This window comes from Dreissena polymorpha, chromosome 12 (assembly GCF_020536995.1).
Source record: "Dreissena polymorpha isolate Duluth1 chromosome 12, UMN_Dpol_1.0, whole genome shotgun sequence".
Classification (NCBI taxonomy): Eukaryota; Metazoa; Mollusca; class Bivalvia; order Myida; family Dreissenidae; genus Dreissena; species Dreissena polymorpha.
The window spans coordinates 52,342,714-52,360,718 of NC_068366.1; the positions used below are offsets into that span (position 1 = coordinate 52,342,714).

Sequence of the window (18,005 nt, forward strand, 5' to 3'; positions counted from 1 at the left end):
CACATTCATAAGTTTTCCTGAATACTTGTTTGACACATCTCAAAGTAGAACATGAATAGTCATGCCTGTTTTGGTATTTTAAATAATGCAAGTATGAATTTCTTTGCTGGGATTGAGCTGTCAGGTAAAGTAAATAACCTAATTTTGTTTATTGTTCATGACATCATTTGATGTTTATCAAGTTTTCTGTCATTGTCTAAAAGGAAGGGATGAATAATATGCAGTATTTGGGTAAATTTTGATAAGGATACTGGTATGTTTGTTTGTTTGGCAAGAAAACATTTACCAAGGCTTTTTAAGCGTTGCTAAATAAACATTGGTATTCAACAAGTATTCTCTATCCCTTTATATTATGTGAAATAATTAATGTTTTCTAAGCGTTGCTTAATAAACATATTGGTAATCAACAAGTATTCTCTATCTCTTTATATTATGTGAAATAATTTTTAAGCTCGGCTGTTTTTGGAAAAAACACGAGGTATTGTCATAGCCAGCGGCGTCCGCTGTGTGCCGTCCGCGTCGTGCTAAAACCTTGCCATTTGTCTCTAAAATCAAATTGCTTCCACCTACAACTTTTGAAACTTCATATGTAGGTGCAACTTGATGAGTTCTACACGCCACACCCATTGTTGGGGTCACTAGGTCAAAGGTCAAGGTCACTGTGACCTCTAAAAAAAAAGAATATTTATGACAATCTTTCTTTTATTCAAAACTGCACCGCAGCCAAGCGTTGGCACCCATTATGCGGTGCTCTTGTTTAAATATTCCATCTGTGTGAAACTATTCATGTTTAATAAATTCACATGATGCAGGTGACGAAACATTGAAGTCCACTTCCCAGCTGGCCCTGTTTGTGCGACGCTGGTTCCCGTCCAAATACGAGCTGGGCCCGATAGAGGAAGTGGTCCTTAGTGAGCAGTCTGTGGATGGCTTGAAGTCTAAAGTGAGTATCCTTTATGAAAAACAGACTTATATGCTGCTGTATGTTGCAAGTGTTAACAATGTTATGTTTGAAACATATGAGATTTTAAGTAGTTTTCATGTTTATATAGTTGAAATACCTGTATAGGTAAATTTAATTTCTTTTTATCCTTGTATCTTATTCTAGGTTGGTGCTAAGGAAAAAAACCTTAGTCGCAAAATCTAGGGGATCCGGGGCATGCCTCCCCCCCACCCCCTGAAAATTTTCGTCTGTGGTGCGTTTTGGGACTATTTCCTTAAGACTATTTTTGTCTGAAATTAGCCCTTTTTTGCTTGAAAATGTTTCTTTGCTAGTGAGCCACTTGCTGACATTTTGAAGCCGATTTTTAGCTCACCTGATTGCTCATGTGAGCTTTTGTGACCGGTCTTTGTCCGTCGTATGTCACCTGATTGCTCAGGTGAGCTTTTGTGACCGGTCTTTGTCCGTCGTATGTCCGTTCGTCGGTTAACATTTGCTCGTAAACACTCTAGAGGCCACATTTCTTGTCCCATCTTCATGAAACTTGGTCAGAAGCTTTGTCCCAATGAAATCTTGGCCGAGTTCGAAACTGGGTTATGCCGGGTCAAAAACTACGTCACTATGTCAAAAAAAGAAAAACCTTGTTAACACTGTAGAAGTCACATTTCATGCCCAATCTTCAAGTAACTTTGTCAAAATGTTTTGTCTTAATGATATCTTGGTTGAGTTTAGAAGTGGTTCCGATCCTTTGAAAAACATGGCTGCCAGTGGGTGGGGCAGTTTTCCTTATTTGGCTATAGAGAAACCTTGTTAACACTCTAGAAGTCACAATTTTTGCCCTATCATCATGAAAGTTGGTTAAAACATTGTTTCAATTGATGTCTCGGACGAGTTCGAAAATGGTCGAGATCGGTGAAAAAAATGGCCGCCATGGCATTTTTCTCTATATGTATATAGTGGCAGTTTTCCCTATTTGGCTATAGAGAAACCTTGTAAACACTCTAGAAGTCACAATTTTTGCCCAATCATCATGAAAGTTGGTCAAAACATTGGTTTTTAGCATAGGTGCTTGCACCTATGCTTAAGGTATATACCACATTTTGAAAATCCACATCGGTCGGTTAACCTTTCTGAAGCCTTACCTGATCAAAAATCAGACGAAATATCTATTTAATTTAGCATATGGTAATTCTTACAATTTTTTGGGGGGAAACGTTTTTCTAACGTTTTCTTCCAAGAATATTACTGACACCGTTTTTAGTGAATTTTTCTAAGACCGTTTTATGTCAAAAAATCTTCTTATAACCTAGAACAAATTTCGTTCGTAAAACAATTCTGTTCTTGTTGATAGTGACCTCACACCTAATTTAGATCTATATGGGATCCCAATTTCTATTTCCTTCGTTTACTGTTCTGTGAGAGGTCAAATGTTTACATAACTGAATTAATAAGGCCCTGGTTAAAGTATATGGAACATTTCATCGGTTAATTATAAATAGAAATTAAAACATATTCTCAGCAGGAAGTGGGGCATAAAGCACTTTTATTCTTTGAAAATGTGTAAAAAATGGCGGAGTACGATGAATGTTTTCTGATTTATGACATGGATTCTGACGTGCCTTTCTATGGATTTGATGAAGTAGAGTTTAAAAGTAAGAGATGTGTTAATTGAAGTTAAAATGTTTTACTTTGAGCCAGAAATTTACGTTACGAGTAGAGTTAACGGTTTAAATGTGGCATCGGATTTAATGGATTCGCGTGAATTCTGGACGAGTGCTGTGTCTGTAAAATATTAAATGGAAAGCTGTAAATGTATCAAGTCGGAAAAGAAAACGGATGGTTGCATAATGGTATGCGTGAAATAATGTAATTCTACGTATTTATTTTCATAGTTATGTCATTTTGTAACCATTCACATTCGTCACTATTTGGAATTCCCGTTTCTAAAAATAGAGCATTTTGTTAACAAGGGGGGCGACTCGTGATGTCAGCAATCGTTAAGGCTACAATATACTAAATAATCGAGTCATGAAGGGCTGTACTTTCTAAACAAATCATCATATTTTCCTCGAAGGCATGTTGTACACTTTGTTCTGGTTTTATCGTTTGGAGATATTGATAGGGGAAGCATAGGTGTTCACTACTTAATCCCTGAAATAGGATAAAGTTGGAGATTAAAGTAAAAAATGGCACTGCAAAAGGTTACAATCCACTAGAAAACGGCCGAAAAAGGCGCAAAAACAGTCGATTTTGATTTGAGTCGAATTTGTTTTTGGTTTGAACATGACAAATCTTTTTTATTGCTTAAATCGATTCAGCTAAGAATGCCCGTCAAGAAAAGGTATGGTTATGGGGGTCTCTTTGTGCAAAATGTTGTATTTATTTTCGCTCAAAGTTGTCGCTTTTACATCGAAACATATAAGGAAACTATTTAGTATATTTTGACCTAAACATTTACTTCAGCAGCATCTTCCCTGTATCTTGCAACTATGCTTTCAGCGCCATCGGCGCTCTCGTTATTGATATCTCAGAGTTTGAAAATGGTCGGGATTGATGAAAAAACATGGCCGCCAGTGGGCGGGGCATTTTTCTCTATATGTATATAGTGAAAACATGTGAACACAGTAGAAGTCACATTTTTGGCCCAGTTTTCATGAAATTTGCTCAGAACATTTGTTTCCTTGATACGAGAGTTGAGTTAAAAAATGGTACCGGTCAGTTGAATAACATGGCTGCTGGGAGGGGGGAAGTTTTCTCATTATGCCCCCCCCCCTTTCAAAGAATGTATATTGTTTTGCTCATGTCGGTCTGTCCGTCCACCAGATGGTTTCCGGATGATAACTCAAGAGCGCTTATGCCAAGGATCATGAAACTTCATAGGTACATTAATCATGACTCGCAGATGACCCCTATTGATTTTCAGGTCACTAGGTCAAAGGTCACGATGACCCGAAATAGTAAAATGGTTTCTGGATGATAACTCAAGAACACTTATGCCTAGGATCATGAAACTTCATAGATACATTGATCATTACTCGCAGATGACCCCTATTGATTTTCAGGTCACTAGGTCAAAGGTCAAGGTGACCCAAAGCAGTAAAATGGTTTCCAGATGATAACTCAAGAACACTTATGCCTAGGATGATGAAACTTCATAGATACATTGATCATGATTCGCAGATAACCCCAATTGAATTTCAGGTCACTAGGTCAAAGGTCAAGGTCACGATGACCCGAAATAGTAAAATGGTTTCTGGATGATAACTCAAGAACGCTTAGGCCTAGGATTATGAAACTTCATAGGTACATTGATCATAACTCGTAGATGACCCCTATTGATTTTCAGGTCACTAGGTCAAAGGTCAAGGTCATGATGACCCGAAATAGTAAAATGGTTTCCAGATGATAACTCAAGAACACTTATGCCTAGGATCATGAAACTTATAGGTACATTGATCATGACTCGAAGATGACCCCTGCTGATTTTCAGGTCACTAGGTCAAAGGTCAAGGTGACCTGAAATAGTAAAATGGTTTCTGGATGATAACTCAAGAACGCTTATGCCTAGGTTCATGAAACTTCATATATGATACATGTATATAGATATATGGATCATGACTCGCAAATGGCCCCTATTGATTATCAGGTCACTAGGTCAAAGTCACAGTGCCAAAAAACGTATTAACACAATGGCTGTCAAGGTCACGGTGACTCAACTTAGAAAAATGGTTTCGGGATGATGACTCAAGAATGCTTACGCCTAGGATCATGAAACTTCATAGGTGCATTGATCATGACTCGCAGATGAAATAATGATGAAACTTGACCATATCCTGTTTGTCTGGACAATATCTAGGTCAAGTTTGAATTAAGTAAAGATTGAATGAACCGACCCCTCTCAGGTGAGCGAACTAGGGCCATCTTGGCCCTCTTTTTTTGTTTACATAGACACCAGTGGCGTAGTGATAATGATACATTAACACCGTTAAACATTTTTCGGTACATGTGGTATTTAGGTTTGAAACCACTAAGACCGTCTCGGTAGTAATTATACGACATTTTATAAAATCCAAACATTACATTTTTTCATTTTTAGCTCATCTATTTTTTGAAAAAAAATTATGAGCTATTGTCATCACCTTGGCGTCGGCGTTGGCGTTGGCGTTGGCGTTGGCGTCGGCGTCCGGTTAAGTTTTGCGTTTAGGTCCACTTTTCTCAGAAAGTATCAATGGTATTGCATTCAAACTTGGTACACTTACTTACTATCATGAGGGGACTGGGCAGGCAAAGTTAGATAACTCTGGCGTGCATTTTGACAGAATTATGTGCCCTTTTTATACCTAAAAAATTGAAAATTTTGGTTAAGTTTTGCGTTTAGTTCCACTTTTCTCAGTAAGTATCAATGCTATTGCATTCAAACTTGGTACACTTACTTACTATCATGAGGGGACTGGGCAGGCAAAGTTAGATAACTCTGGCATGCATTTTTACAGAATTATGTGCCCTTTTTATACTTAGAAAATTGACAATTTTGGTTAAGTTTTGTGTTTAGGTCCATTTTATTCCTTAAGCATCAAAGCTATTGCTTTCATACTTGCAACACTTACTAACTATCATAAGGGGACTGTGCAGGCAAAGTAATGTAACTCTGACTGGCATTTTGACAGAATTATGTGCCCTTTTTATACTTAGAAAATTGAAAATTTGATTAAGTTTTGTGTTTAGGTCCACTTTATTCCTACAGTATCAAAGCTATTGCTTTCATACTTGCAAGATTTATGAACTATCATAAGGGGACCGTGCAGGCAAAGTTATGTAACTCTGACTGGCATTTGGACGGAATTATGGGCCCTTTATACTTAGAAAATTGAAAATTTGGTTAAGATTTATGTTTTGGTCCACTTTACCCCTAAAGTATCATAGATATTGCTTTCATACTTGGAACACTCACAAACTATCATAAGGGTACAGTAAAAGGACAAGTTTTATAACTCTGGTTGTCATTGTTACGGAATTATGGCCCTTTTTTGACTTAGTAACTTTGAATATATGGTTAAATTTTGTGTTTCGATCCACTTTACTTCTTAAGTATCAAGGCTATTGCTTTCAAACTTCAAATACTTACATGCTATCATGAGGTTACTGTACCTGGCAACTTGAATTTTACTTTGACCTTTGAATGACCTTGACTCTCAAGGTCAAATTATTAAATTTTGCTAAAATTGCCATAACTTCTTTATTTATGATTAGATTTGATTGATACTTTGATGAAACTACTCTTACCTGACATACCACAATAGACTCCACCCAAACCATCCCCCGTGCCCTCCTCCCCTCCCCCCTCCCCCCCCCTCCCCCCTCCCCCCCCCCCTATTTTTTTTTTTTTTTTTTTTTTTTTTTTAAGATCATCTCACAAATGACCACCACACCCTCACACTATACCCCCCCACCCCCCCCCCCCCACCCCACCCCCCCCCACCCCCCCCCATTTTTTTTTTTTTTTTTTTTTTTTTTTTTTAAGATCATCTCACAAATTACCACCACACCCTCACACTATACCCCCCCCCCCCCCTCCCATTTTTTTTTTAAAACTGTTATGTTTGAAATACCGTCCAACCATCGCACCCAAACCCCCCCCCCCTCCCATCGCCCCCCCAACCCCCCCCCCCCAACCCCCCCCCCCCAACCCCCCCCCCCCATTTTTTTTTTTTTTTTTTTTTTCGCTTTTTTGGAAGATAATGTAATAAATGTCCACAACCCCACACTATACACCCCTCTTCACTCCACTCCTCCCTCCTTTGTGATTGAAAATGAGAGTCCCTTCACCTTTAAAAAGAAAATAGATGAGCGGTCTGCACCCGCAAGGCGGTGCTCTTGTTTGTTTTTGTTTTTGAAGAAATGCGTGAGAAATTACTTAGTGACTAAGTAATTTCTCACGCATTTTATCCGTGAGCGAACTCAATGTTGATTGGCCAGCTACCACGTGCGCTTCAATAACAATAAGGTCCATCGATGTCTCATGTTCTGGTGCAGACCGGTTTTCGTTTATTGTTCAAATTGCGAACACTTTCATTGAAACAAAGAGAAAAATATAGAAAACCAGTCTGGATTAAATGGCGGATGTATTCAATGAAATTTAACGAGATTTTAGCATTTTCGCAAATCAGAATTTTCTTGAGCCAAATTCTCAATATTTTCGCAAATGGCTCAAATGGCGAACGACAGCGCGAGCCCAGTAGTCAGCATGAGACCGTTATTGCATGTCTAAAACCGTGAGACTCACGACGAAACCGTGAGACTTGACAGGTAGACGTTTCCGATTCTGCATTCACGTCTGCACTATTTTAGACGTCCTCCGATCGCGAACCTAACATTCGGTCATCTCCTGGGTTTACATTATTCTGTCCGCTTTCTTTTCTAAAGAATTGTTTTAATTTCTGTTGCTTCGACTTTCCATTTTTGCTTGCAGCATACATTTTTCCCGGAATCTGCAACTCACTTTCTAAATCGGTCTTTCAAGTCGCATAGCGACCGTAAAGGGAAGTTACTCTTATCTACTTTTTTTAGCCAATCAAAATCGTTGTTTCTTGGGAAATTAGTTTATAGTGGCTATGTCAATGCCATAACTCCGCCCATCTGATTAAATGACAATTCCGTACTGGTCGATTCGATAACGTTGAATCGTAACATCTATACCATATGTCATTACACGGCACGCTTCAGTGATTCAGTGAAAGTAACCCAAATGTTCGAAAAGTCTGGTCGCACTGTAAAGCGTGACCAATAAAGACATTAGCCATCTGGATTATCGACCTACGCGGTCGTCATTATCCTCAGGGGCCTTTCCAGTAAGGGTGTTATCTGTGTAATCTTAGCAATGTTTCTGGCGATTTCTACGGCCTGAAAACAGGCATTTATAGTGTGCATTTGTAAAGCATAGGGTCTTTTTTTTCAATCGCCAATTTCATGGAAATCTTATTTTTAATCGCCAGCTAGGAATTGTTAATCGCCAATGGCGATTTCGGCGATCGGTAACGCTAGCATAGTCTTATAGTTACCACTGCTGAAATCCTGATTTATTACACCATATAATTAAATATTGACAGAAAGTTATAGCAGTATGCAGTTTTTTCATGATACTTTACAAACTTGTATAACTTTTTTTTCAAATAGTTGTATCATATTGTTATGTTGTTGATTTAAAATTTAAAAGTTCACTTTTACTTTTTTTCTTATTCTTTGTCGCAAGAAAAGGGAAATGAAATGACATGTAAAACCATGTGTTAGCGTTGCATGTTTAATGGTATGTTTGTGGTAATTTCAGATATCTGAACTAAGTGGCTTAAACATTGAAGATATAGACATAGCAAAGGTAAAGTGCCAAAACATTGGAAATATATCTTGATATACAGATTAATGTGTTGAAAATTGCAAACATAAACTGGAGCTTCTTTAAAGATGAAAGTCGTTGAAGTTACTATTAATTCGGACACATTTGATGATGAACCAAATTGACGTTGTAAGTTGCAAAAGTATGGCACTTGTTTTATGGAAATTGTCTAAAAGATAAGATTTTAGCATGCCATGTCAAACAATTTTCAACAAATCTTCACCAGTATTAATTATGTCCCCCACTACTATAGTGGGGGACATATTGTTTTTGCCCTGTCTGTTGGTTGGTTGGTTGGTTTGTGTGTTTGTTTGTGCAAACTTTAACATTTGCAATAACTTTTGCAATATTGAAGATAGCAACTTCATATTTGACATGCATGTGTATCTCATAGAGCTGCACATTTTGAGTGGTGAAAGGTCAAGGTCATCCTTTAAGGTCAAAGGTCAAATACATGGGTTAAAATCGCTAATTTAATGTACACTGATGAAATATTGAAGATAGCAACTTGATATTTGGTATGCATGTGTATCTCATGGAGCTGCACATTGTGAGTGGTGAAAGGTCAAGGTCATCCTTCAAGGTCAAAGGTCAAATTTTAGGGGACATAGTGTTTCACAAACACATCGCTTGTTTACTAATAATTTAAATACTATATATCAAGAGAGAGGGGCAAACAACTGGTGATAACGTTTTGTGTCATTTTATGTGATTTTGCTAATTGAATTATACATTCCTAAATATTTAGGAACTGTAAAATTTAATCAGTAAAAAATAATGCTTCTCCTCCACAATCTTTTTTCCAGGGAAAGGGCACATTTCCGTACGACATTTCCCTGCTGGAGATCCACAATGACCTTGACTGGAATGTTTCTGTGACGACCCTGTCCATGTATCCGCTGTACATATGTGATGACGGCTGTCTGGTCTACTACCGAGACAGCGAGGAAAAGCTAGCTGACCTCTCGGAGACTCAACGCAAAGAGATTGAAGTTAAAGAGAATGCCAGGTGTGTAGTTGTTTCATATATCGCCCCATTAGAGCAGAAAGGTACCATGAACCATTTGATTTTACTTACACATGGTACCTATTTGCACCAATGGGGCTATATAAGCCTTGCTCTGGGATAACGGGACTTAATGCATGTGCGTTAAGAGTCATCCCTGATATGCCTTTGAAGATAAAGCCCAGTTTTCAGACAGCTCATCTCATATGTTTTTACGAATGGCCCTTTTATTGGAATCCCTTAGCATTGACAAGTGTGCAAATAGTGAAGTAGACATTATCTGGAACATAATCTTTTCCACCTTGGATGGATTTTCAAAAAACTAATGGCCACATAAAGGTGATATGTAGGAAATTCACATAAGCAACAAAGCATTACATGTTTGGCAAAGATGGATACCCACAATGCGATTTAGTGTTGCATGCAAAACTTAGCGCCGTATGTTGTGGGACAAGGACTTTTTCAAGGTCCAAGATTAGATTTAGGAAACAAACTGAGAACACTATGTAAAGAGCATATCTTTGGGAATCAAGAATGGACTTTCAAATAACTTTTAGAGCCCTGTCCCTTATTTGAAGGTCAGGGTCATATTACGAAATATAAGCCATATCACAATGGCCCTGGGAGGTATTATCCAGCATTGTTGGATTTTTATCTTTATTTTATCTTTGTGTATCCTGTGTTTCACAGATCCAGAACAACACAAAAGGTCACATACTCCCCAAGGAAAGAACGGGCTTTAAAGATCTACACTGAAGAGAATCCATCTGTTTCCATGACTGCAGAATCAAAAACAACTACTGTCGACACGGCAACTCCAGATCTTGATTAACAAATGAAAAGTGCAACTCAAATCAATTCTGGTCAAATATTTGTGTATTCTGAAGGATAAAGAAGCTCATATATATATGTATATATATATGTTAACAAAGCAATCGTACAATATAATAATATATTATAGAGTTCTGTTGATTATACCCCCATAACTTTGTGATGCCATTTTGCAAAATGTATAATCTGTATTTATTATTTAATATTAATGTATAGTTATTGAAAGAGATACATTTACAATGTTAGTTTTATTTTGTTTGCGTATGTTTCAGAAATGCAATTTTCCGTCGTCCTACCGTTAGAACAATGTCAGAATATCATTTGTTTTATTTGCATATTGCTAATTTTTTAATGTATTGAATGTAAATAAAATGAGTTCATTATTGTAATTTACTGAATGTAAATTTTGGATCCAGAGAATGAAGTTATTTTGCTTGACATGTTTACTGTAAAATCCTTTTGTTTGAAAGTGGTTTACCAGGTAGGTCCTGAATTCACCAACAAAAACTTGGATTGAGAAAAAAGAAAATATTTTGACTCACTAAAATTATGTTGCATTTCCATATTAGAACACTGGCTACACATTTCTCGCATTTTGAATGTCATTTGGTTAAACGTTTTTAAGTTAATTTAGACTAGTGAAATTTTGATCCTAATTCAAAGTCTGACTCATCATTCAAGAGATCTGAGAATCTTACATTTACGAAAATGCTTGATCTGGGAACAAGGCTTTATACATGTGTGTAGTGTCGTCCCAGATTAGCTCATACAGTATGCATTGTCAATTCAGGGACAACACTTTCCGCTTTTATGGTATTTTTGGTTGGAATAATGAAGTCTCTTTTTAGTATAAAAGCAGTTGAGTCGGAAATTGTTGTTCATGATAAGCATGTGCGGAATGCACAGGCTAATCTAGGACGACCCTTAATACACATGTGTTGAACCCTGATTTCCTAGAGTGAGGCTAAAATATGTTGTTTCTTTATTTAACATACATAACAAGTGTAGTTTCTAATAACGCGTTACACAACGTACATATGTCTTAATATAAATTTCGAGTACACCATCGCATTTTTTTACGGAATAGAAAAATGAGCAGGTACTGGTTGGTTTATGCCTGTAAAAAGCGTGAAAGTTACGACGTGACGTGTATGTTCATGACACAGCTCAGAGAAATCATTCATGCGTGACACATTATCTTTCATGATGCATTTCAAATTGTGTAATGCTAGTCTATTTGATTGGATAGCTACTATTCTAATAAAAATTGTATTATTTAATTTGCATTCTGTATCCTTAAAATTAACATCAAACTACTTTATATTAATTCTTTCATCATTGCTTACTGGTGTTCATTTGCTACAAAGGTTGTTCAATACCTATCCCACGGCATGCTGTTGTTAACGGAGATTCTTTTACAGAATAAGTTTGCATCACAATAAGAAATTATCATTAAATTGTTCAATATAAATATATACAATCGTTTTATAGTCAGTTTTTTGTAGCTCAACTGTCATGTAATTGTTAATTGATTTTAATTTGTATAGATGAACTACGTTTGCTAAAGTGTAGAGACGTGAATAGTGGCTGTATGCATATTGCTAGTTTGTATGGGAGAGGAAATGTAAAAATATTATTATGTATGTTTATGAACATAAACCTGCTGTAGATTGAAAATAAACATGCGTCATATTTACATGTGTGTTTTCACATGTACAAACAATTACGCCATATACGTTATCTGTTATAATCAGCGCTACAACAAAACTGTGTATTATTTAAACACTTCTTTGTATTCTTGAGCTTTCGTGTCTTTGTTTTAAAGGGACCTTTTCACAGATTTTGGCATGTAGTTAAGTTTGTCATTAAATGCTTTATATTAATAAATAAAAACATCTTAAAAGCTCCAATAAAAAACATGTTTTTTAAACTAGAAATGGTGCGGCAAAGGCTGACTCGTATCCCCACGTCGCATAGAATTATATTAAAAGTCAATTTTGGGTGTGCAAGGTGGGGCTCTGGGGTGGGTTATGTAGAAATGGATGGTCGAGATAGACCATGTTGTCAAAAGAGATGTTAAGTATTAATTTGAATTTGAATCGGTTATGTTATGCATAGTTGAGATTGACCATATTGTCCTAAGAGAAGTTCATTATCAATTAGAAGTGAATCGGTGTAGAAATGAAGAAGTTAATGTAAAATAACCTAAAAAAAGAGTGGTAATCTCTGACCTGGCTCCATCTCAACCCCCATAACTTTTGACCCAGAGGTCAGATCAAAATGCCAAATAGTGCACTTTGGCAAATATGCTCATTGCTACCATGTGTTTAAGTTTCAAGGTTCCTTTGCTAATAGTGTAAGAGGAGATAGTATCCAGGACGGACGGACAGACAGCTGAGATAACCACATAATCCTCCCCGCTCCAATTTGGAGCATGGGAATAATCAATGACAAATAAGAATCAAAGTACTGACATTACTGGTGTGACAATGCTTTTGAAGAGGATGGATATAAAATGATCCATTTATCTACATCTCCACCATTGTGAATGATGGTACGAAAATTTTGGGTACAAAAAAATTATGCCCAAACAAAATTTGGGTACGAAAAAAAATGTGGGTACAACAAATTATTGGGTACGAAAAAAATTGGGTATGAACAAAAATAGGGTAGAAAATAAAAATACGAACACAAAATTGGGTATGAAAAATTATAGATACGAAATTTTTTTTTGGGGTGCGGGGAAATTGGGGTTTGAAAACAAATTTGGGTACGAACACAATTTGAGAACGAAAAACAATGGGTACGAAACAAAAATGGGTACGAAAAATTTTGGGTACGAAAAAATGGGGGTACTGGGAAGTAGTTCCGGTGGACCTATCGATAAATTTGAAAGAGGCTAGGAACCAAGCTGCCTTTACCTTTATCAATGGCCCTTGGGTGGGTAATGTGGACATGGTTGGTCGAGATAGACCGTGTTGTCATAAGAGATGTTCAGTATTAATTTGAAGTCAATTGGTGAATAAATGAAGAAGTTATGTTATAACAAAATTTTGGGCCCCACCCCGACCCCCATCGACCACTATCTCCTACACTATTAGCACTAGAACCTTGACGCTTACATACATGGTAGCTATGAGCATATGTGCGACGGTGCACTATTTGGAATTTTGATCTGACTCCTGGGTCAGAAGTTATTATCATGTGCGTCGCATGTTATTAGTGAAATTATTTTTTTACCCATTTTACACATTTATTTGCCCATTACTTTATGCAATCCGTGCACATAGAGAAAATGATATATTTTTTTCTTTATACGAGCAATCCTCGTAGTGTCACAAAATATAAGTGATGCTAAGGACAAAGCAGAAATACTAGTTGATCAATTTAGTTCTGTGTTCATGAAACATTCTAAGCGCAATTACCATCGCTAGAAAAGAATTATAAACATTCTTTACCGAATCTAGATATCACGGTGCCCGGCGTTACAAAACTTTTATCGAACATAAACACTTCAAAAGCCGTTGGACCAGATTAGATTGTAATAATAATGTTATTCTCGAAAACTTTAAAAGCAACTTGCGCCCGCCTTTACATCGATATTTCAAAAATCTGTTCCAATTGGAGAGTTTCCTAGTGACTGGATAAATGCTAATATATCGCCCATTTTTAAGAAAGGAGTACATGCGGCAAAGAACTACCTGTCATTAACCACAGTAACCTGTTAAATTTAAGAACACATTATTTGCAAACACTTATTGAATCATTTGGATAAAAAAAACTTTAACCATTTTAAACCATGGCTTTAGATCAGGATATTTGTGTGAGACCCAGCTTGTTGTGACACTTGAAGATTAGCTAAAAAAATGATGAAGGATACCAAACAGATGTTATGATCTTAGACTTCTCGAAAGCGTTCGACACCGTTTCTCATGAAGAACTCCGTACAAAACTAAATAGCTTTGGTATCAAAGGACCCATTCACATCTGGATCAGAAACTTTTTAACAACCAGATATATGCCGGTAGTTGTCGATGGGGAATGTTCAAAGAAAGTGACAGTAGACTCTGGGGTACCTCAAGGTACTGTTAGTGGGCCATTATTATTCCTCTGCGATATCAATGACATATCAGGAACAGCACACTCACAGATCAGATTATTTGCAGACGATTGCTTACTTTATCGCAAAATTAGAAACCAAAATGATCACCAAATTACTTTTGTAAGAAGAAACCTGAGAAATTGTTCTAAAGATTGTAGAAGACTTGGGCTATCATCTAGGACCCCTACCTTAAAAATGACATAGAAAAGATCGAACGCTTGCAAAAACAAGCAGCACGCTTCATAACAAACAATTATCAAGATAGAAGTGAAGGCTGTGTAACAAGGGTGCTAAAGGACCTTTAACTTCCACCACTCCATGATCGCAGAAGATCCAGCCGGCTTATCTTCCTATACAAGGTAATCGAAAGGATTGTGCCAGTTATACCACCGGGCGAATACAAAACAACAACAACAACAACAACAACAACATTTATTTCGGCAATTAAGCTACAAATAAGCTTCTAGCCTACAATTAGATAAAGCAAATGGTAATTCTTCAGGTAAAGATTGCTGTGATTGTTAGTTGAATACAGAGGAAGAAAGATATTAGTATTACAGGTCAAAGAATACATGCAACCAGCAAAAAACAAGAGCCAATTAAAAGTTTAAACCGACAAAGACTTCAAAACAACAATCACGGAACGCTACAGCATAAAAAAGCAACAGAGGCTTGAAGGTGAAATCGGTCAATAGTGAGCAGTACAAAAACTCGTCTTTAAGTAAGACTGCGGTGGATTGGAACCACCTTGATAATAACATCGCATGTGCACATACAATTGAGGTTTTCAAGACGGCCCTCCCGCAGTGCTACTTACACTCCACACACGGTGCCTACGCCATAACAGGCACTGCATTGTACAGAAGCAGAAGCCTAACGACAACAACAAAACTCTCCAAATTATTCAATCGTTACGGGTTGCAACGCCCTATAATTTTCAGGGTTTTAAATCTTCAAAAGATGCATATAATGGATATTTAAGAACATAGTAAATATTCAGTTTTAAAATTTCCTCACAAATATCATAACAACAACGAAAATGTGCGAATCTGAAACATTTTTTTTCAATTTTGTCAATTACCAAAACGTGAAAAGGTCCGTTTAAAATTGTCATGATACAGGTAAACAAGATGAAGTTTTCGTAAAAACATGCGTTTCTCCGGAACTTAGGCCGAATGCAAATCGTTTTGACCGGAATGATAAAGTTTCCACAGTGACGATCTCTGTCAAAAGTGTTGCGATTGTTATGCTGGGTAATTAATTCATCCTTCAAATATTCTATCAAGGCGTCACGGCGAAAAACAATCCAAAGGTCCGGCATGTAGTTTTGTGGATCATCTGATTCAAGAAAGTTGTCATCATAAGACAGTCACCAAAAGGACGGCGTGCCCAAACGAAGAGTAACTAAGCGACGTGAAAATGCGAAAATTAGACCTGGCAAATCAAGCTCAATATTATATAAATGGGAAACAGTGTCTGCAAAGCAGAAATATGAATATTCTGAGGAAATTATCATAGAACCGAATTGGGAGAAGGCAGTAGATTCGTTGGAACCTTTTTCCTAAGTCGAAAAATCGGAAAAAAATCTAGTGTTTTTTATGCAATGAATTTTATAAGCGCGCTTCGTTTCTATACATTAAAACAAGTGTTTTGTGTGTATATAATTTTTAGTTTAATTAAGTCTAAAGCAATTGGATTAAATAAACTTATTGTATGTAACCATTTTACTTAATTAAGCCGTATTAAAGCCACTATAGATATTGACAAAGCTAATGTTTAGGCATTCACTAATTTCAAATCGCCCATATATTTAGATTTTAATTCTCGAGGCAAGGAAACTGCACTTCATAAGCAATTATTTTGACATCTATTACATATTCTATCTGTCGTGGCATCCGTTATGTTTACAGTCTTAAGCGGAATGTTGACAAACGCATAAACAATGTTTTCTATGTTTTACGAAATATCTTAATCAAACTTCTTTATTTTATTTATACTATTAGATATAATTATAGTTTCTAAATGAAAATTATTTTTATACATAATTATGTCCAATGAATATCTTAATAATTTTCATAATTTAATTATTATTTAAACATAATAATGTCAAATAGATTTATACATCATTTTTAAAATGCAATTATTATTTTTACATAATAATAATTAACATATTTTTTTATTATTTGCAAAATTCAAGTATTATATTTATAGATAATATCCGATAGTATTCATTATAATAATATCCGATAGTATTCATTACCTTAAACCCGTATGTCACAAGTTTATACACATTTATATCGCAAAAAAAGCTTAAAATATTTTTTTCTGCAACCAGAGATTTAGTACTTTGTATGAAACATCATATTTTTCCCAGGAAACAAACTGTACCATTTGATTTATGACTTTGTATAGTAGTCCTTTGCAACGTTTTCTTTAAACCATGTTCCTGACGTCGAAACTAGCCGCGCCCTACGGGTATTATTTTTTAAAACGATTACATGCGGCGTCATGGGGTATTCTCCTTCCCCAATGTGAAGAACTCTTGATGCTGGTTGTAGTAAATCAGTTTGAAAGATTATGATGTAAATAATTTCCCCTCAATACTTTTTCTCAAGTCAAGAGACATCATCAAAATGTAATTTGGGTAAAAAAACACAGGCATATACCAATTACAAATGTTATTTGTGCAGTGATAGTAAATCGCAAAGCGAAAGGTGCGTTCACGATAGATTATCTGCTGTCTGTTAAAGGTAGCCTGACTGTGACTTAGAAGTGCATAGGTTGTGTCCATAATTCGTTTACATGCAAATGTCTGTGTGTCTAATACGCACATTTAAAAGGACTCGTTCACAGTTTGGTAAAATTACGATATTTTAATAATTTTCATATATTCAAAAAAAGTATTCATAATTTTAAACAAGCAAAATAAGCTCTTGACTATTAAAACTATTGGTTCAAGAATCATCATTCGCAGTCGGTAAAAAAGGCGTTTTTAATAGAGATGCAAGAGGTTAACCGGTAAACCTACCGAAACGACCAGTTAACCGGTTACATTTTCCGGAAAAGGTAAACCTGGAAAAAATATTTGATTATGTTTTTTTTTTCATGGAATAATTCGTATTTTCGCGTGACATACTGCCAATTTGCGCTGGCGACTAGTAAGAACAACATGCCGCACCATCGCCGGTAATAAATAATGTGTCAACAATCAAAGTAATAAAGCAATTAATCAATACCTATGTGATAACAAACAGGGGGGGGGGGGTACATTTTGATGAATGACACTATTGTCTTTTGACTCGCTAAAATTTAACTAGCGAACTGCGGTGAGTGGGAGCTATTAGCGAAGACGTAATTGACGCGTATATTGAACTCGCGATAAAAAACAGTTGAGACATTGGACGGCTTATTTTGATGTTTTGTTAACCAATAACCAACACTGATTGCACGCGAAAATACCGTTGTTTATAAGTAATAATTTTATGAAGAATTGCATTCGTAGTTACAATCTTTACGAGTGAACGTCGTTTTTGTTTATCAAACATTAATATCATTATGGTAATGTACGTCCAACGATTCGACCATTACCGTCCGATGCAAGTTTTATTTAAGAAAGCAAATTATTAACTTATTAAATAATTAAACATCAATTAAAAATATTTAAAAAAATAAACCCGTTAAATTTTGTATTTGTGTAATTGCGTAAAAAATTGCGCGTTATGGTACGTTAACAACA

General features: G+C 36.2%; 1 protein-coding gene across 5 annotated transcripts in view; it reads left to right on the forward strand.

Annotated features, from left to right (window-relative positions):
- Nucleotides 1–11,863, forward strand: part of LOC127853148 (ubiquitin carboxyl-terminal hydrolase 47-like) — a 79,047-nt gene extending 67,184 nt beyond the window's left edge. For 4 of the 5 annotated variants that reach the window (XM_052387387.1, XM_052387388.1, XM_052387389.1 and 1 more), the window contains 4 exons: nucleotides 810–943; nucleotides 8,265–8,312; nucleotides 9,137–9,339; nucleotides 10,027–11,863. In XM_052387387.1, coding sequence (XP_052243347.1) covers nucleotides 810–943; nucleotides 8,265–8,312; nucleotides 9,137–9,339; nucleotides 10,027–10,168 — 527 coding nt within the window. In that variant the 3' untranslated portion in view covers nucleotides 10,169–11,863. The remainder of the gene's footprint in view (nucleotides 1–809; nucleotides 944–8,264; nucleotides 8,313–9,136; nucleotides 9,340–10,026) is intronic. The other variant, XM_052387390.1, reaches the window with a different exon arrangement.
- The last annotated feature ends 6,142 nt before the right edge of the window (nucleotides 11,864–18,005 follow it).